The 21,255-nt window shown below is 38.7% G+C and overlaps 2 protein-coding genes across 7 annotated transcripts; one reads left to right on the plus strand and one right to left on the minus strand.

Moving 5' to 3' along the window:
• The first annotated feature begins 249 nt into the window (after positions 1–249).
• On the plus strand, positions 250–3,081 carry ANKRD37 (ankyrin repeat domain 37). The gene is made up of 4 exons (XM_013942124.2): positions 250–361; positions 670–822; positions 1,622–1,713; positions 2,276–3,081. Exons 1-4 carry the CDS (start codon positions 335–337, stop codon positions 2,511–2,513), a joined length of 510 nt encoding a protein of 169 aa, XP_013797578.1. The 5' UTR covers positions 250–334; the 3' UTR covers positions 2,514–3,081.
• UFSP2 (UFM1 specific peptidase 2) lies at positions 2,963–21,250 on the minus strand. Of its 6 annotated transcripts, none has more exons than XM_067297982.1 (12): positions 21,139–21,243; positions 18,671–18,749; positions 16,582–16,765; positions 16,435–16,501; positions 15,952–16,109; positions 14,821–15,013; positions 13,313–13,459; positions 12,646–12,765; positions 11,182–11,306; positions 8,904–8,980; positions 5,252–5,376; positions 2,963–3,728 (listed from the first exon to the last, which is right to left on the minus strand). In XM_067297982.1, the coding sequence occupies exons 1-12, from the start codon at positions 21,178–21,180 to the stop codon at positions 3,642–3,644; spliced, it is 1,404 nt and encodes a 467-aa protein (XP_067154083.1). In that variant the 5' UTR covers positions 21,181–21,243; the 3' UTR covers positions 2,963–3,641. The 6 variants fall into 6 exon arrangements, 5 of the variants coding, with proteins under 5 accessions (XP_067154083.1, XP_067154082.1, XP_067154081.1 ...); XM_067297981.1 differs by having other exon boundaries at positions 12,646–12,810; positions 15,952–16,103; positions 21,139–21,242; XM_067297980.1 differs by having other exon boundaries at positions 12,646–12,810; positions 21,139–21,242.
• Between the last annotated feature and the right edge of the window lie 5 nt (positions 21,251–21,255).

Below are 21,255 nucleotides of genomic sequence, written 5' to 3' on the forward strand. Positions count from 1 at the left end.
CGCCTCCCGGCGGCGCGCGGCGCGGCGAGGCGGAGCCGGGCCAGAGCCGGGGCAGGCCGCGCCAGCCGCCGGAGCGCGCCCAGCGAGGCCAATCAGCGCCAGCCGGGCGGCTCTCCTCGCATGTGCTCCTGTTTGTGTACGTGCGGCAGCCGGCTCCCGGCAGTGGGCGGTAATTTCAGCCAGAGGTTCCCCTTTTTTTACAGCTTGCAGGATCCGATTTAGCGCAAAGTGCTGCGCACAGAGCCGGGGGGCGTGCAGGGCTTCTTGCTGGACCCCGCTGCGTGGGCTGCCCCGGTGCTGCGGAGAAAGTCCTGCTCAGCAAAAGGGAGAGACAATGCTGGTGCTGGACTGCAGTTCAGAGGTGAGATCTGGGGAAGTTTGGCCAGTTGTTTGTGTCTTGCTGAAAGCTCAGCTATGGAACTGTACAAACCATGGTTTAGCTGGAGCTTCTGCTAGTCAAATTGGGGCACTGCTGATGGCAATCAGTATTTCTGGTTAAGGGATTTAAAAAAAAAAAGTTGTGCTTGGATTGCCTTTTTCACAATGGCGTTCTCAAGGAACGTAAAGGTTCGGTGATTTGTGAGGGGGATGTTTTGTATTACCATGCAGTGTTCAAGTTTGAGACTTGTAGGAACGTTGTGTTTTGTTTTGTTTTTAATTTTGTTTTAGTCTGGCAGTTTTAGCAATCTGTTTGAGGCGGGAACTGGTGTGAACGCACCTGCAGATGCCTTTGGTCAGTCTCCAGCTCACTTGGCTGCGTGTGGTGGTGAAGCTTTTTTCCTACTTTGGCAACTACAGACGGGAGCGAATTTGAACCAACAGGTAAAAGTACAGAAGATTTGTTTCTCCTGCTTGTAATCTGGCATGTCAGTTAGTCCAATGTATATTATTTACATTTTTATTTTAGGATTTTTATAGGCAGTTGTATTGCATGAGGTATCTGGGGTTGCTTTTTTACAGTAACTTTATTCTAATGTCAACCAGAAATCCTTCTTTAAAATATGTATCCCCTTCCTTAACCAAAACCCCTCTGTTCTGCCTTAGCTATTTTGCATTGCTAAGTGTAACATAATTTTCACACTTGTTATAATGCTGCATTATGATTGTTCCTGGCGGATGTCAAAACCAGAACTTTATTCTGCTTTTACACAAGTTAGTGTTCCGTTTCTTCTTCAGTTTTGCCCCTGCTTCCAGTAAACATAATGATTATTCCCACCTAGTTGCAAACTTTGATTTGCTTGTATCTCTTGAATTTTTGTGGCAGCAAGTTGTCATTCACAGCAATCCCTGAACAATGATGAAAGACACTGTTAATCAGTGTGCAGAGTGTATTTGGTGTAAATAATCTTTTAGAAGGTAAAGGTTAAACAATGAGTATTGCATGAGATAGTATTTCTGCTTCGGTCTGATGGAGTAACAGAATATACTAAATATATTTAACAGCAATTACTGAGTACGCTTTACTAGCTACATTCCTTTATACGTCTTTTCAACTCGTAACAAACTGGTATCCAGAATACTCTATAAACAGTCATCTTGGAGAACAAGATAGCTTCATCCTGTTCTCCTTCCTTCAAATAACTGCTACATATAAATTAAATTTCGTGTTTTATATTTTTAGGATTGCCTTGGAGAAGCGCCAATTCATAAAGCAGCAAAAGTTGGGAGTTTGGAATGTCTTGCTCTCCTTGTAGCTGGTGATGCCAAAATTGAGTAAGTTAAGCTATTTTTAATCATTTCAATATCAGTTGTCAAAGGATTCATACCTTTGTTTTACAGGGTTCTTTCTTTCTTGTTCAAAGTGTGCATGCTAAGATGATAAATATAATGTGACTACAGTTGAGAGCAGCAGTCATAAAAGCAGTATCAGAACTGCCATACACATGAAAGCCAGTTATATAGACCATATGCTGTTTAGTTCCACATTAAAGACCTTTTTACAGTAGCTGCTGAGAATTGTACTGATCATAGATTCTCCTTGTTAAATTTCCATTCTGACTAATGCTGTGCTCATCTTGCTCATGCCTGATACACTAAGCTAGTCGTAACCTTGTGACAAATTTAAAAATAATTATTCCTTATTGCTGTTAGCACCAGTCCTCAGTATCACTAGATCTCCCTGCTTTCCTTAACAACCCTTCTTGTTGCTGATTCTTTGTACTTATTTTTGTACTTCTGTCCAGACTGGCCACCTTAGTAAAGAATCTTGATCATTGCGTGTTGATAACACGTATTCCAATTTAATTTAATGCTTTCTGGTAATTCTGTGTTTCAGTTTGTGCAATAACAGTGGACAAACAGCAGCAGACCTTGCACTGGCTTACGGCTTTCTGGAATGTGCCAAGTTCCTCACAACAATGCAGCACACTCAAACTATGAAACTGACAGGACAGTCTGGATACACACTGAGTGACAAACGTGGCTTGCTGAGAGAGAATCCAGCTGCACAGAAGCAAGAACATGAAATTAGTGGATCCACAAGCAGGAAGAGGAGAAGATCAGATGGTGTGTAAGACCACTGGTTTACTACAGTTCAGAGTATTTTTAATCCAATAGTTTATGCTTTTAGTGTTTAAGAACATAAATTTGGCAATAGTTGTATAGTGGTCGGATTTAGATATTTGCCAGCAAGTCCTCACTTACATATTTAAGGTTGTTGTCCAGTTAAAATAGCATATTTGTAGGGAATGACACTGAAAAAGCTCTTCTCACATGAAAAAAAGAAATCCTAAGTACTCTGAGTGATGTACTGATGCAGTAGGACACAAAGAAAGCAGCTGACCACAATTGTATCCTAATGTTTTGATGACACTAGCTACAGACTTATTCTTGTTTGCTTATACAAGATGTTACCACCTAGATGACAAAAGAAACAGTTTGTAATCCCAAAAGGAAATTAAGAAGAACTTGAAGTCTGAAGAATCATGACTGGACTATGAACTGAGCAGCCTGATGTATGCTGTTACGTTGTCTCCTTCTGAGAAGGAGGAAAGCTTTATTTTTACTTCTTAAAGAAGACTGTTTTTTCTCTCTCTAGAATAGTTGTATTCACACAGCTATAAATAAATGAGCCTATAACAACTTCATCTTTTACATTTTTTTTCTGTGTAAATATGAAAACAAAGCTGATAAACTTCAGTACATACAATGATTATTCTCTCACCCCTCTCATCCAAAATGCTGTTATCCACAGTAAAAGCAGTAAACAGTGTCTCTGAACATGTATCATACTGCACAATACAACTGGCTGTATGGAATCTGAATGATAGAATACAGTTCATCTTTCTGACAAGAAAATTTCATAAAATAAAAGGCTCAGACTTTTACATTTTAAAGCTTTTTAGCATAATAACTTCATGTTTATATGGCATTTTTATCTTAGCCAAAAGAAAAGACTATTAGTTACTTAATAAATATATTTGTACAGAAATACAGTTCACAGCAGTTCCATTATTTGTAAAGGTTTCATTTTTTTTTAAATTTCTTAAGTAACTTTAAATTAAGTAACATTTCTGTTTCAACTGGGTTTTGATTGACTCAAAGCTTTTTCCAAATCTTCTGTATATAACATAAATAACAAGACAGTTATATCTAGATCAGCTGGTATTCTGATTCAGCATGTTCCAGCATAAGATTAGAATTTAAATAGTTTTTGGTCGTTGTGGTAGGCACAGGTTATAATAAGCATCCTTGTTCCAAAACTCTGGGCCCTTCCATCCACACCAACCCTGCACAAGAAAAAGTGAGATACAATTAACAATCTACTATGAATTCTGTTTTTCATATCTACTTCTATTGGTTCTATTTTATCTTACTAATTTTAATCTGAGCCTTATGAATTATTTTCAGATATCTACAGAATACTGTGTGACACAATTTTCAGAAAGTTCTGTACATGCTTGGAAACACATTAATGGAAAACACTTTACAGAATCTCAAGGCCTCAAAAGTTCTGTCAAGTTATTCGTGAGGTTACTTTTATCAAACACTTTTAAGTCACTGATTTTTCTTACGTGTTTATTGATCAATATGAGCAATGGCTTTCAGATTTAATGCTTTTTATTGAAAATTATTCCATAATAAAAATAGAGGCCTACATTTAAAAACCAACACACACATTGGCAGATGCCTAGTGGTTAGGCATTAAAATACCTAATTTCAAGGCACGCTGACATATGGAAGATAGACTCCCATACAATACTTTACAGGAATCAAGTACCTTAGAATAGGATCTTAAGATAGCCTATCTATTAAATAAGGAGATGGTTAATCCTGACCACTAGGAAATGCAGATGACAGTGTTCCTTAAACTCAGACCCTTGTTTAGTAGTAAGCAGAAAGCAAATGTAATTTCACTAAACAAGGAGTTCTGCATATGTTTCATCCTCCTGGACTGTCCTTGAACACCTTGCAGCTGTAACAGCCTTTGGTTCTAGATGTTCTTTAGAAATTACATACTGCTTTCTGTATCCATTTCAAGTTTGGACCATTATGGGGCTACCAAAACACTTCTCCAACAGCTTTTCAACTTGGTCCTAACCCAAGGCTATCAAATAAAGACATAAAAGTTACTATTTGCAACTTCAAGAACAGAAAAGAAGAAAATGACCACTTAAAGCCTGTAGTATTTATCCCCTTTCATGTTTTTAAGTTTCTGACACTAGGTTTACTGTTAGGTAATATGCTGGGTCACTCCTTTTAGTAGCTTTAGACATGAAAATAATATTAAACAACTCATTAGTTCTTCAGAATTTTCCCAGATTTTCAAAACACCTCAATACCTGCCCTTTAGACTGAGTTCAAAGACTGATTTGACAATGCCTAGTATTGGAATGCCTTGTTTTTTTAATCTAAACAGTAACAGCAGTTTACAAGCTGAATAGATTTTTCTGTTCCATTCAAAATATCGAACATATTTATTGTAGGTATTACTGAGTACAAGGAGAAAGAAAAGAGCATTTCTTTGTACTGTAACAATTTTTTATAGCTGCTGACCCAATATATCTTCTCCAAAGACACTAAGTTCCAGAAACTAACAATAGGCAGCATACATGCATGCTAACTGGAGGCAGATTTTTCCTTGTTCCTCCTCTACAAGGAATGGAGAAGCTAAAGAAAGGCCGACTCCTACGTAAGCTGATCCCGTTCCTATTTGGCTATATGTATTTATTTAATGGCAAAACATGTGTGTGTGTATATACATATTTTAATATATATATTTATATATATATGCATATGCATGAAGTCTCACCTTTTCCAAAATAACATGCAGATCTTCTCCTCCAGTGTAATGTGGGTCTAGAATCAAATATTTTATGTGCCCTGTAATCTCATTCCAAGCCACTCCTAATATTGTGTGAGCCAAAACACCTCCACCTAAATAGGAGGAAAACAAACTGCTCAGAATTTTCACTGAGATTGGCTAAATATGCAAATAAAAGTATGCCAATACTTTCTATTAACAGATTGCCCTAGCTTGGTTATCAAAATGATTCTGAGGCTGTACTATGCAAGATTCTTCATACTGTTAAACAACATATCTTACTACAACTAGAGAATTTTACTTATTTTTACTTTACTTACTACAACTAGAGAATTTACTTTCCAAATTTCTTCCATGTCAGCATGGCAAGTTAAATCCTCAGCACTTTCACCAGATGAAGTCAAGGACATTTTAAACATCTGTTTAGATCACTTTTTCTTTATAGAAACTTAAATGTAGAAAAGGAATGAGTCTGGTAAACTTCCTGGATGTCAAAGAACTAAAATTAGAACAGAAATCAGAATTCTTGGATAAGAGAATCTGCTGTTTTCCATTAAATTTGATCAAAGAATATTAGGAGCAAAGAAGTAATTTGCTAAGCCACTCTCCATCATCTTTGAAAGGTCATGGAGAACAGGAGAGGTGCCTGAAGACTGGAAGAAAGCCAATGTCACCCCAGTCTTCAAAAAGGGCAAGAAGGAGGACCCAGGGAACTACAGGCCAGTCAGCCTCACCTCCATCCCTGGAAAGGTGATGGAGCAGCTCATCCTGGAGGACAAGAAGGTGATCAGGAGTAGTCAGCATGGCTTCACCAAGGGGAAATCATGCTTAACCAATCTGATAGCCTTCTATGATGGAATGACTGGCTGGGTAGATGAGGGGAGAGCAGTGGATGTTGTCTCCCTTGACTTCAGCAAGGCTTTTGACACTGTCTCCCATAACATCCTCATAGACAAGCTCAGGAAGTGTGGGCTGGATGAGTGGACAGTGAGGTGGATTGAGAACTGGCTGAATGGCAGAGCTCAGAGGGTTGTGATCAGTGGCACAGAGTCTAGTTGGAGGCCTGTAGCTAGCGGTGTCCCCCAGGGGTCAGTACTGGGTCCAGCCCTGTTCAGCTTTTTCATCAATGACCTGGATGAAGGGACAGAGTGCACCCTCAGCAAGTTTGCTGAAGATGATACCAAACTGGGAGGAGCGGCCGATACACCAGAGGGCTGTGCTGCCATTCAGAGAGACCTGGACAGGCTGGAGAGGTGAGCGGGGAGGAATCTCATGAAGTTCAACAAAGACAAGTGCAGGGTCCTGCACCTAGGGAGGAATAACCCCATGCACCAGTACAGGTTGGGGGTTGACCTGCTGGAAAGCAGCTCTGCGGAGAAGGACCTGGGAGTGCTGGTGGACACCAAGTTAAGCATGAGGCAGCAATGTGCCCTTGTGGCCAAGAAGGCCAATGGTATCCTAGGCTGCATCAGGAAGAGTGTTGCCAGCCGGTCGAGGGAGGTGATTCTCCCCCTCTACTCAGCCCTGGGGAGGCCACATCTGGAGTACTGCGTCCAGTTCTGGGCTCCCCAGTACAAGAGGGATGTGGCACTACTGGAGCAAGTCCAGCAAAGGGCTACAAAGATGATTAGGGGACTGGAGCATCTCTCTTATGAGGAAAGACTGAGAGAGCTGGGCCTGTTTAGCCTGGAGAAGAAAGGCTGAGAGGAGATCTTATTAACGTGTACAAGTATCTGAAGGGAGGGTGTCAAGAGGATGGGGCCAGACTCTTTTCAGTGGTGCCCAGCGACAGGACGCGAGGCAACGGGCACAAACTGAAACACAGGCAGTTCCATCTGAACATGAGGAAATACTTTTTCACTGTGAGGGTGACAGAGCACTGGAACAGGTTGCCCAGAGAGGTTGTGGAGTCTCCTTCTCTGGAGATATTCAAAACACACCTGGATGCAATCCTGTGCAATGTGCTCTAGGTGACCCTACTTGAGCAGGGGGGTTGGACTAGATGATCTCCAGAGGTCCCTTCCAACCTCAGCGATTCTATGATTCTGTGATTCTGTAATTTCTGACTCCACTTCCTGCAGACAGGGAAAGGAGACATTCTGATAAGCAGGCTACAGCTCCACTCTTCCATGTTTTTTTCCAACAATTGATAGCATAAGGAGTTACTTCTTCTGGATATTGCAGTGAAGACTCCATGCAATAGATAGGAATCGTAAAAATACCATAAGAAAGAACACATGCAAAAAAAAAATCACAGGAGAGCATTACAGGGAAGGGGAAGTTATAGATTAAAAGATTTTTAATACAGGATCTAAATTCTTGGATTAAATACAGGATTCTAAATTCTTCAGAGAGAGAGGCTGCTAATAAACCCAAGAATATTTCATACTGAATTTGAACTTCTGGCATCTTTGTAATTTGAGAGAGCAACACTCTACAGATTGCCAGATAGGAATTACTGTATTCCGCAAAAAGCAGAGGGGCTTACTGAAGAATTAAAAAAAAAAAAAAAAAAAATCCAGACTGTGGGACAACATACTTCTCAAGGTAAATGAATAAAGGTGAGTCAGAGATCACACGAACTAAACGTATCTGGGAAACCTGAGATTAAGACTTTTGTTGTAGTGTTCACAGGGAAACTTCAAGGTGTTGAAGGAAAAAAAACCCTGACTGAAAAAAAAACTGACAAAGCACAGGAAATTAGAATTTGCCTTGTTCATTTACTCTTATTGATAATTAGCATAATGTATTTCATGGACAACTCCTGGTGGGGCAGGGAAGGAAAGCCAGATACCAAAGGGAATGGCTTACTTAGAAATACTGTTACATAAGGAATGAGAACAAGAAGCTAAATGATAAAGTAAAACCAAAACAAATTGCTAAAGCAGAAGAATGGAAAAAGTCTTCTGATAGCACAGGCATCATATCATTGGTTCGCACCCATTAAAAAACCAAAACACAACTCCTAAACCACACTCTCTTCCATGCAGCTGAATAGAACAACTTAGGTCATTACAGTTTCTTCCATTTCTGGAAATGACCTGACCTGAATGGAACTGTGAATTCCATACTTGCTTATTATCAAGACTACACTCAAATTAAAATATTATAGCTGAAAATGATATTTTAAATATTCTTCTTCATTTTCTAAACCATGCCTCTCCTGGGAATGCTCCCATTAAAATTAAGGTATTCTTAAAACTGGTATTTCCTATGTTATCAACATTTTAGATTATTAAAATATGTATTCTGGTCTTAAAAAGAATTTGAAAGAGGAGCAATACCCATCTCTTCAAAGCCAGATGGACACTACTACTCTGTGGTGGAAAGTTTTTTGGGAATTATATGAACCTCCAATTATCTGGAGTTCTGACTTTAAAGGTAATTTTTAAGAATACCATTCAGATTGATTTTTGTTACCAAGTTTAATACTGAGCTTGCAGTATTAAAATACTAAATGAAAAGATACCATCCAGACTAAATTGTATGATTTTGCAAACTTCCTCAGAAAGAGCATGATTTTTAATTCAGCTAGACTTCTGATTAACTCTTGTACAGTAAACTGAATCAATTCTGATTAAAATGAACTTTATCAAACTCATGAACATGCATTGCCATTCTTCAGGAATCAAACACTTACCAATCATAACTGGTGTTCCTTCAGTATTGAAATGATTAGCAAGTTCTCTTCCCTGTAAAGCTAGTTCAGAACCTTGGCTAGGTGAGAAATATAACATTAGAGTTTTCATCCTCATGAGGCTTAATTTCCTAATTATCCATTATGCTAATTAACTACAAAGGTAACTGCTTAGATAGTGGCTTAGATTATTTTTTTCAGCAGGTTAAAACAAACAAACAAAATAATACCTCCTGGGACAATTTGGAAAAAAGTTCTTTATGCAACTTACAGATTCTGGTTGGGCCAATGAAGGTGCTGTGACCTTAGCAGCCACCAAAGCACCTGGAGTCACCCAGATACTATCAAGTGTCTGCTGCTTGTCTCCCAGAGCGGGGACAGCTGGTAAACCCCAGTAGCTCCCTTCAAGTGGCTGAAAAACAGACTAGTTACATCTGTCAGCAAGTGGAAGCCTGAAGTAACAGAACTTCATCAGAAACATAACTAAAATAAGGTACTGATAAAGGTGTTAATAATGATGTGTCTTAAGATGTGCTTCCACTTTAATTGCACAAGCAATTGCAGTGCAATACTTGCATCTAAGTTGGCTTTAAAACAGCTTTCTCATTTATTGTTAGTAATCTGGTCACAGCAACATTGAACTCAGCTTGGTTTAATTTCCCAGCTTTCCTGTTCAACTGTGGGTACCAGTCACAGTCAAGAGAATATGGCTACATGGAAGGGAAAGGCATACACACAAGATGCATGCACATATGCCAGGATTTGGAAGTGAAGACACATGTCTGAGGGAGACTCACAGTCTCCTTAGAAGACTGACAGTGCTGTCAAAAGGGATGAGAGAAGCTAGGCAAGGAAATAAATACAGATATTTTTATTAACTTGCTTCTATATTACTTCATATAATGGTCAATCTTTTGGAAACCCTAAGAAAGCCTGGGTGCCTGCTTCAACTCTATCAAATCCCTGGACAGATGGATTAAATGCAGATGGAGTACAATACTGGAACTCTGGGGAAGGGTGCATTTACAGTACTGGATTCAGCATTGCTATTGCTGGTGCAGCTGTGAAGTACTATTTCCATAATGAGTTAATGAGGTGCTCGCTGGAATTGTGCCCGAGACAAAATCCTATCCACAGACAGCTCAGTGACCAGCTCAGAAAGATTTACAGTATCAGGCTGCATGACATCTCTCCTCTCAGCATGGTAGCGAGGTCGGTGTTTTATAATCCTGAAAAACACAGGTGCTCCCTCATGGCAGCACTTTGAGCAACTCCACCCAGTTCACAAAGGAAACTATATTCTTCTGCACAGGAGTAAAAGCCTTCACACTAGCAGGCCTGTCACAGCTGCTATAAATAATAGGTGGATCATCTGCAAATATAAACTCTGGAACAAAAAGATTAAAATTGGCTGTACAAAACTTTACAAAATATTGAAGAAACAAACTATTTTCCTACCATTGAGAATCACTATCACAGCGGTTATATGCCCTTTTAGAATATCTACAGCAGAATATAGTCTAAATAATTACAACTCATGAGTAGTATTTTGTTTGACTAGAATTTTCTTACAGGCTAAATTATTAATATTCTTCTTGATTCCATTATTGTATTTATCTACACAACACTCAGAGATTTGTTAGTCTGCTTACAGCTATGTAGATGACAAAAGAGCAGCAGTTCAGTAATTTCATTTCAGATAAATACTGAACATTATTCTTCTCCTCCCAAAAATAATTGTAGGGTTCTTTACTGTGTATGAAAGTGTCAGATTGTCAGAATGGGATCAAATCCCTTGTTTTATCTGCCACGCAAAACCAGAACAGAGATTACTATTTCCAGGCTGCTCAACAATTTGCCTCAATCCGAAACTCAAGGGCTAGCTCTGTGGATGAAGTAATAGTTTACTGCTAATGTGCATTCAATTCATTATGACTGCTGGACTGTGTGTGCCTGTTACAAAAATGGGTTGTGATGCAAAGGAAATAGGCTGAATTCCACATTTTGCATATCATTAAGCGATTCATAGGAACTGCAGACTTGAGCCTGAAGCCCAGGAGAAATTCAGCAATACCTTCAACAGTAAACAGCTCCCGCTTTCCTCATCACACCTAAGCAAGAACGGGTGTTTATGAACAAGGGACCCTTAAAATGTCACATACAAGATTCATGATCCCTTTTATTATCCCTATTATCCCACGTATTGTAATGGTAACTAGCATCCTAAGACATTCAGTCTCTTTAACAATTACTGAACTATCAAACCAATATTGATTCTTACCTGACAAACAATATTTTTGACGTTATTCCAAAAAGTTGGTTCAAAACAAGCTGTACCTCAATAGAGCCAATCCATTGCCGTGACCCAACAAATGCTGCTGGTTTGTCTCCAGCATCAACCAGTGCCTTTGTAACATCAACATGAAGAAGAAAAAACCCTCAGCAACATACAGTAGGCAATCCCACCATTTTTCCTGAACATACAAAGTTGGCTTAAATATACAGAACATGTTTTGAATGTGATTGGTCAAAAGCAGACAAACAGATACTGAATTCAGGCACTGTGCTTCTGCTTCGGAAATGTCCCTTGAAGACAGCACAGTGCCAGTAAGCACCCAGGGTAAGCCCAGATCCACCGATGGATTTAGAACTGGGATGATGAGCACTGACATGCCTGTTATTTAAGCACATCATTTACATTGCAAGAGCCACTGCAGAGACTTAAGTACCTGGATTACTATTCGAGGTATCTCAGAAAAGGATCCATAAAAAAGTACCCTGAAGAAGATGCCACCAAAGCTGGCTAACAAAATACAAGGAAGGTAGGGGTTTATTTTAAATTCTTCTGCTCTCTGAAGCTTACACGTTACATACAGCATTGCAGAGAGGGGCCCTCTCTGCTCAGTATACACAGCCCACAAAGAGTCCTGAAGGCTAATGTATTCTTCTAGATGCCTAAAATACTGTAAGATGGTTTAGGTGGGGACTAAAAAATGTTTGGGAAATTGCAATTTTTACTTAAGTGCTTAAATCCCTGTTAGGTATGATGCAAGTCCTCTTATGGATTAACCAAACTTTGCTAAAATGTTAAATAAATAAATATAATATAAAGCACAGTATTTACAAGAACAAAGATAAATGCAGTGGTTTTTTTAGGCATACAATACTAGCTATTGAAGTCTACAGTTTTTCCTCAGTAGCATTAACATAAGTAAACATACTCAGATATGCATTCAAATTCACAAAAGAAAATGTGAATTGAAAGAGTTTCAAAAAACAAAAAAAGCCCACTACTCTCATTGGCAAAGTTGCAAAAAACTGCAGTAAATTAATGAATAGCATTTGGGGACTAATCCAGCTGTAACTGAAAACAAGTCAGTTTTAAAACTGATTTTAGTCTGATGGATTGGGTTCTTTGTTCTCTGTCTTGTGGCAAAAACAGTGAAAATGTGTTATAATCTGAGCTTCCAACGCAGTGTTAATCCAAGGAAATATTTAGAAGACTATTTTAATTAATCTCATTTGTATAGATAAACAGTTGGAAACACATCTACAATAAAACTTGTCAAAAATAACAATTCAGAAGTACTACAGTTCACATTAAGAGTTGAATTAAAAACACCAACACAAATTTGAAGTCTAAAAATATATTACTTCTATATTTAAAAAATAATGTAATCTATACAAACTTTTCTAAGCAATTAAATATGCATAAAGTATACTTAATTTGCATAAACATTTGTACCTGTTGAATTTCCTTGTGTGTTGGTATAGATGCATCCATGTAACCTTGGTGCTTGAACCAAGAACAGATCATCTGCAAAGACCGATAGGCACAGCCCCAACCACTGTCATCAATCCGATCCTGCATATAGTGATGATAACTATATATGCCATGTACTAAATAAACCTGCACAAAAAAGATAATACAGCTGGATCTAATCACACTTGCATCCATTTTCAGAGAAGCCATTTATCTGTGTCGCTTGCATGGTGACAGCTTTCAACTGAGAATTATGAATCTTTGGAAGAATGGAAGGTTTGTAAATCACATAGGATCATTCTTCCTTTCCTGTCTCCTAAGTATCTCCACATTCACCATTTTAGTTTATTGTTCTGGTTCTGAGAAACTTTTAAAATACATATTAAAAATATGTCAGGTAACCTTTAAAACAGTGTACATTCTTTTGCAAAAAAAAACACACCACAAAACCCAAATCCTTTGGGATGAATAGAGCCAAAGCAATGCCATCTTATACAGAGGCACCATTTTGCTTAAAAGACCAAGTCACTTACTGCACTCTTTCTTTCTTATCTGTACAATATTCATTATCTAAATTATTTCTTTTAACAACAAATCTCAAGTAAAATAAAAAAAGTGCTTTCTTATAAATGTTTCAACTGAAACTTACCATACCAGAGTCTGTACCAGGTGAATTAAGATGTACATGTGGATTTCTGAGATATCCATCTTTATATGGTTCATCTGGAAAATGATAAGCATTTGCTCTCTTGAAATATGGTCTATCACATGGCAGATTGAACAACCCATGTAATTCCTACATGCAAGTTAGAACAAAAATAAAGAACACAATTCAAGTTTTGGATTAAAGGAAACAATGCTTTTGAACTAATAATGTCAGAACAAATTTTTGACATACAGCTTAGCAACTGTAATTAAACAGATTTTAATATATTAGTATTCAGCATGTATGTTTACCGGTAGACCTCACCTCTCTGACAAAGCTCACGAAGGCTTAGCTCCTATCTAAAAGAGCCCACTCTGTAGCCCTGTTACGTTATGCCAATTTCTTTGGTGCTGCATTCAGGATTTCATGACAAATTGAAAATATGATAAAACATAGCATAATGGCAAAGGATTACATATTTATCTATGCAGTAGTATATACACTGAATTTAAATCTTGAATAATATTAAAGACATATAAATAAGCACATACTGAGACAAATTAAAGAGAGAGAGCTAGTGTTTTAAGCAGATTCAATTGTTTTTTAAATCTCATAAGCGCTATTTACAACACAGCAACAACATTTCAAGAGATACATTGTTCTACTTCGAGGGCAAAAGGGCATGATAAGATCATCTAGGATAACCTCTATATCACAGGAAATACATTTCACACAGATGACCCAACACAGAACACAGTTATGTTAGTTACAGATAACACTTAAGTACGGAAGATAAAACTGCCTGAGCAGAAGACAGAAAGCAGGAAAGACTTATGTGCCACCATTGTCTGAGGCCCCTGCAAAGGTGAGGAATAGATTAGGTTTGATATACCCAAAATGATCTGAGATACCAGTACAAGCTTCACTCTGCAGAAGAAAAAGAAAAATCCCCGAGGCCTCTCTCCATCTAACAAAGCTAGAAGATTCTTTCCCCACTCTTGGTATGTTAAACTATGTGACCCTAACAATATCTGCCGAATACCTGGCAGGCATCCAAAAGGATTCTCTGTGCCACATCATGGCCTCTTCTAGCTGTGCCAATCACTGACAGTCCAGCAGGCAAAAACAGAAACAAAAAACTGGCTAAAGTTGGTCAGCTGTGGGCCATGAGAAAAAAATCCTAACCCTCTCAGGCAATCAATTAAAGATTTTAAGTAATAAAGCACTATAAGTAACCTTAAACACTACAGTGGAAGTGGAGAACTCAGCGAATTCAATACCAGAAAAGACCAGAAAGGACTACTGTAGATAAAAACCTATCTAAAAGAAATCCTATGTAGTTTTAAAATCTCTGTTGTCCCCTTACTAAGAAAAAGATCTGATACATTTTATAAAATATCTTTCAATAAATCAAGCTTACATATTCAGTATACTGTTTCAGTTACAATAATAATAATAAAAATCTGCATCTGTTAGTATTTATTCTACATCAGCTAAATGAAAAGCTTTACCTTTCTGTAACTTTCCAGCTGATCATCTGAAATGCCTGTAGGATATGAGATTGTTACAAGGCGATTTTTTCCTGGTAACATGAAATGAAATTGTTCTGGTACCACAACTGATGTTCCCTTCCTATATTTCATGATACATCTTTCCATATCAGTTAATTGCCTGTGAATTGCTTTCACCAGGAGATTCCGCACCCTGCGAAGTACAAGGCAGAGTATTTACGAAGTAGAACAGTGATGCTGAATCTTTTCTCTCATAGCTCTGTTACCTAACACTTATATCCACATTTGCAGCCGGGCTGAGGAACCTGTTACTTTCACACCTCCTTCAGTCCATTCTCACAGAGAAGGACAGAACCTCAACATGCTTTGCTCAAAGTATATCTGCACACAGAAACTACGCCCTAGTGATTCAACCCTCTAAAGGGAAGGTACCCTGGTCTCATAACAGAAACACAAACATTTTGAGCATTTATGGAAATACAGTTACATATAAAATGATATGATTCTTTTTTGCATTTCATCTACCTCATTTAGTACCCTTCAGAATCAAATCCCATGGAAAAAAAAAAACAAAGAAAAAATACAGATGAAGACACTAGTTTCAATCAAATACTCAGTCACTCTTTCTCACACATACATGTATTTACAGGAGTTAAAGAATCTTTGGAACATTTTCTCAACTTTCTGAATTCCTTACTAAGCAATGGTTACCAGTTATCAAATCTATCAGATATTACATGTAATAAAAGCTTATCAGTTCTGAAAATCCTAATGAAAATTCAATAACATCCTAAATAATGATGGAAAGCTTTAACATATAAATAAAATGTGTCCTATTCCCTAGTCGGCACAAAAAAAATTGCATGCCATTATATTAACTCTTTATAAACTCAATTTGTCATAGATAGCAAAAAAAGATTAAGTAAATTATTAAAACTGTCTACTGGAGCTTTCAACTAGTATGAAAATATTTCAAATTCTATTGTAAATACAGTCAAATTCCATCTATGTAAAATACTATAGACTACTTTATTAAACGGATTAAGAATATAATAGCTTTACTTTATTACTTTCAGGAAAAGGCAGAAATGAAAGTAAACTGAAAAGTCATAAATTCAGAATCATACATACTTTCCCCAAGTTTCTTCTGGAGAAACAGATACAACAACATCAACTGGTAATGTCATATTAATATAGTGGTGTTCTTTGTTTTCCCTTTCAATGACTGGAGCCAAAGCAGCTAATGAAGATGTCATCTCTAACATCAGGTCTATATTGACTATCTGCTGCTGCAAAGAACAAAGACACCAAAAGTACATCTCCAACAACAGATGCATCAATAAGGCAAAAGGAATATGGTGGATATTTTATAATCAATTCAGTAATGAAATAATTGGGTTTAAAAAAAGCTAACATTGTTTAAGATCGGAATTTCTACATGCTGATCTGTTGTAGACGGATCTTTGTATTAATGCTGAATCTCAATGACTTTAAAGCGGTTCATCTAAGTCATGCAAATGTCTACTTGTGTAGAGAAGGTTATGGAAAGCAGATCTAGTAATTTTCAAACGATATGTTGAATGTTATAGTTTATTAGTGTGATGGGACACGTACCATATCTTGTAACTTTTTATCCTTCTTTTTGCCAAGCTTTCGTCTGGTCTCATCATCTTGATCAAATCTAAGTATCAACAGAAAGAGAAATTTCTATAACATTAAATTAATGTATTACAAATATATATATATTTTTAATATACTTACTGTATAAATCGTATTATCTCCTTACAAGCAGAATCATCAGTCAGTTCTGACGGAACAGTGTTCATACCATTGTTAGGCCACACATAGACAGAACTGTGACAAATCTGTAATACGAGAACATCTGACGACAGTTTGTTTGCAAGATCACTGAAAATATATTTTAATGCTTCTTTTGTTGATGCCTCTAAAACAGAATAAGGACATAATTAGCCCAGAAAATTCTCTCACTTTTATGATAGCTGCTAGACATACATTTAAAATAAAAGTGATATGTTTTGACTTCGAAAGAAAAGTAAGTTCTGTTACGATCAGAAAAATGGCTACGTAAGCAAAAATTAAGATTTCATTTTTTTACTCAACAGGTCTGTTTCAAGCATTTGCACTCACACGTGCTTGAACAAAAGTCTACTATTTCTCTTAACTTGTAAAATACGAAGAGCTGACAGAGTTATAGAAGAATAACCTACATCGTAGCTGATTCTCACACCAGTAACTACTAACCAAGCCTTCAATTTCAGACAAACTTCTCTGTATAAACATCTCTGTAGGTGTCTCTGAATAGATATTTCTCTGTATGCTTATATTTATTCTTCTGAGTAAATCCTGGAAAGATTCAATCTTAGTCACATCTTAGTTGTATCATTATCCAAAAATGTAAACTTAAAGCATGTTAAGTTTTTGGAAAAGCAGGACCTACACTCCAGCTGCAGACCTAATTTTGGCCAACATACACCAGCAAGCAAGCCACACACTGGCCAGCCTGAATTGTTATTACTGGTATTGATTCTTGTCTTTCAGAGCTTCATTTGACTTTGTAACAGTTGCACCCATTATTTACAACCTGAACCAATACTAGATATGACAGAGAATTTTTGCATGTTACCAGCACTGTTCTTCTCACTGAGGAGATCAACAACCATTACTCACAACAAAACAAGCTACACAAAGATTATCAAAATACTGAATGGTATTTCTTTACCTTATCAACTTACCATTAGTTGGCTTTTCTGCTACAAGTCTGTAAAAGCTACAGTATTAGAAAAAACAGACAAAACCCAACATACTTATCTAAATGTCTTCTAAAAGGAAGACCTGATTGTCTTCAAAAAAGTGGTCTGCCATATTCATATACTGAGACGTTCTCTATTTGTAGAATATTATGCTGCACTGAGACACTCTAAATATCACTCTGTCACTCTACCTCACTGTGGTTAAAATTCACTACTCAGTAAACAAAGTCAAAGGCGTGGGCGCTCCCTGAGGTTACAACAAAAGATTACTATGCTTTAGGCCAATCTATTCAACACTTCCCTTCCACATCATGAACTGAACTTAAAGTTGAAGTTTCTTTTCAAGAATCATTAGCAATGAATTCAGAGCTTCTAGCAAAGACATGTTCTTCTAAACACAGAATGACCAAACAGTTGAGCTACAGATGCCCTCCTCTTGCACAAGCAGTCCTGAACTCCTCCCTGATAGGGAGCTCAAGGACCACAGATAGCCTTGAGTAGATTTTCTGAAGTGAATTCCACATTATTGTAAGAATGCAGAACTAGAGGAGCCTCTTAATGCCATATGGTCTTGTTATCACATGCAACTGCAGTAGCCAACGATGCCTAAATTTAGTGAAGTAACTAGTTAGCTAGTTCATCTTCTCTGTTTATCTAGAGAGACCGGTCCACAATTTCAAGACTGTATTATTAATGGAATCCTGTTATAATTGAATTAATTCTCAGCAAATTGCCCTCTGTTTGCCTGGAATGTTAGGGTCAACTCTGCGATCAAGTTGAAAAAGCGATTCCAATACTATACTCCATAAGTAGTACAAATATGTAAATAAAATGCCCTAAAATGGTAATTTAAACCTCGCTTCAAATTAAAATTAAAAACATACAGTGGAAGGGGAAGACTGACAGAAAATTAACAGAGGCAAAAAATAATACTCTTTGGACTTCATCTTTGGGGGTTTAGGAAGAAGCACTTAAAATCTGGTGAAATGCCAACAAAATAAACATTGTAGCTAAGTAATTAATGTTTACATAAATATCATGCTTTTATTAAGAAAGCTATGATAGTCTTACAGACACACCATCAGTAGTTGCAAGCTGAAATGCCAGATCCAAGCCTCCTCGTATTCTAAAGAGTATGTCCATAGCTTCTAGAATTTCCTAAGGAGAAAAAAAAAAGAAGTGATAAAAAAATAAAGTTATTTCAATATGCTTCATCTCAAGCTACAATTAAAGCACAGTTCTTGAAACACTTCCTATCTGTACATGAAAGTCTTAATTAGATACTTTTTAACATTTAGAAATATTTTGGGTAAACTGTAATTGTTTTTGTTTCAATATATAGGTTTTGTTTCCTGTCTTAGGAGTCTACTTTCCGTAAGCCAGGGACTGCTCTGAGCATTACAGAGTAAAAAGATAATTAAGCATATCTATAAGGGTGCATCCACCTTCACTAGGAGATCACAGCTTTGGGGACAAAAAAAGAAAAAAGAGGGAAGCAACCCCTAGCACTCAGGCTGATGTTTCACATTAGATAGCAGCACTGCTTAAGCCGGCACAGATACCTCCCAGCTATTCCTTTCCCCTTCCAACATCCCTGCTCTGCTTGTTGGGGATGATTTAACATGAACTTCATCAGGGAACTCACCCAGATGGAAAAAAAAAATTGTTGCCTTTTTTTTTTTTTTTTTTGAGAAAGAACTTTTTCAGCCAGATCAGCTCTCAGTCAAGTTCACTGTGCCACTTTAAGAACAGCTGTCCCATTACATAGAGGAACAAAAGCTGACAGCCCAAAAGGGGGTGGGTATAACTAAATCTAACAGTCCCCCAAATAAAATGATTCACCGTCTTAGTTGTTCTGAAAAGACTGCAGGAGAAGCTACAGTAAGACCTTTTGCAAAGACTTACCATATCACTGTTTGCTAACTAAGCGTGGGAAACTTCCACATGCAATACTAGCCCTATTCATGAACTAAAAGAATCAAAATTTAAGACCAGTTTTCTTTCCAGTAAGAGTATTCTAAGCAGAAACACAGAAAAAGATACTCATGCCTAAAGAATATATAAGCATCTACACTTTTAACTTTGGGCTAAGGATTAAAGTTTCCATGATTCTGGACTGCCAAAGTTCACTACCTCAAGTACTGTACAAAATGCAGAAGGAAAGACCGCAATGCCTAACATTTTGGTTTCTGAAGCTGAATCCAGAACTATTTTAGATAACAGTTATCTATGTTAGAGAGATGTTGGAGTGTGGGATCTGCAAGTGCCAGCATGTGGGAAGTGAAACTGTGTAAAGTCACTACATTGGGTGTGCAGGCCCTTTAAGCTAGCTCCTGGGAAATACTCTGCCCAGGAGCATGTCACAGTCCTGGCCTTTTTCTCAGGTGTTTTAGTACACTCCAGACTCCAAGCCCCAAACCCTCTTCAGAGAGCGCACTGGAGCTACCATCATGTTTTTTTATGCAGTAGCCAGCTTTTTATGCAGTATTCATTCAAGATATGCATGGTTCACGTAAAATTCCTTTTTTAGATCAAATCCATGAAGACTATTCCAGAAACCAGGTTGCTATAAATGGCAACAGTAAGAGTTTATGCAGTGACATGGAGTAAGGACCAAAACCATTTCTTAGTTCAACAAGTTCAACTTAGTTCAACAAGATTGGGGCCCCTAATCTCCATTGTGGTTCAGTTCTGCTTCAACCACCTAATGCTTTTGGAGGCATTGCCCAAGGTTGCCCATAATAAAGTTAATTTTATTGTTATCTATTGCAGAATAAGACTTCTAAAAGTATTATTTGGGGAGCAGATTCAGACACAGGTATTTATCCACTACCAGGCGCCCAAGAACGTTTAATGACATGTGAGATGACAAAGCGTTACCCTGCAGGGTTTAGGCTATGCTGCCCTGGTCACCAAGGGCTCGGTGGAGTCTCTGGACTCAAAGGCTCCTCCACCGGACTTTGCCTGCATTGAGCTGAAAGATGTTTGTATTTGGGTGACTGCAATATAAGAATGAAGTTCATGAATGAGTTCTGGAAGGGGAATCGCAAAGGATTTGGCATACAAAGACAATACATTTTTTTGACAGGGGCCTGTCAGAGATGATGTCTTCAGCCAGATCCTTATCAGTCACCACGGTTTCCCCGCTTTCAGTCACGCAGGGAGAAATCCGTTAAAAACGGCAAGATGCTCCCACCCGTGACAGAAGCTGCGTGGGTGACGACGACGGGCTGCTGCGAAGAGAGGGTGAAGGCGCCACTGCGCTGCGCGACGCGGCCGGGTCCCGCGGGCAGGGCTGGGCGGCCCCGGCCTGGCACCCCGAGCCGCTCAGGGAGCCCTGGCGCACCCGAGTGGAGCGGAGCGGAGCGGAGCGGGCACGGCGGCACCGGCCCCCCAGCGACGGCCGGCGGCAGGGCCGGGGCAAGCAGCCCGGCGGCAAACCGCCCCCGGCCCGCGGGGGCGCCCGCCGCGAGGCCGAGGCCGGCCCCTCCCCCACCCCACCCCACCCCACCCCACCCGCGGGGCCTGGGGGGAGGGGCGGGCTCACCACATCCGTCAGCGCCGCGCCGCCGGGCGAGCCGGGCCGCATGCTCCTCGCGCACGCGCACCCCCGCCCCTGGGCGGGAACATCGCCTGTCCCCCCCCTCCGGGGCGGGAACTAGCG

This window comes from Apteryx mantelli, chromosome 5 (assembly GCF_036417845.1).
Source record: "Apteryx mantelli isolate bAptMan1 chromosome 5, bAptMan1.hap1, whole genome shotgun sequence".
Classification (NCBI taxonomy): domain Eukaryota; kingdom Metazoa; phylum Chordata; class Aves; order Apterygiformes; family Apterygidae; genus Apteryx; species Apteryx mantelli.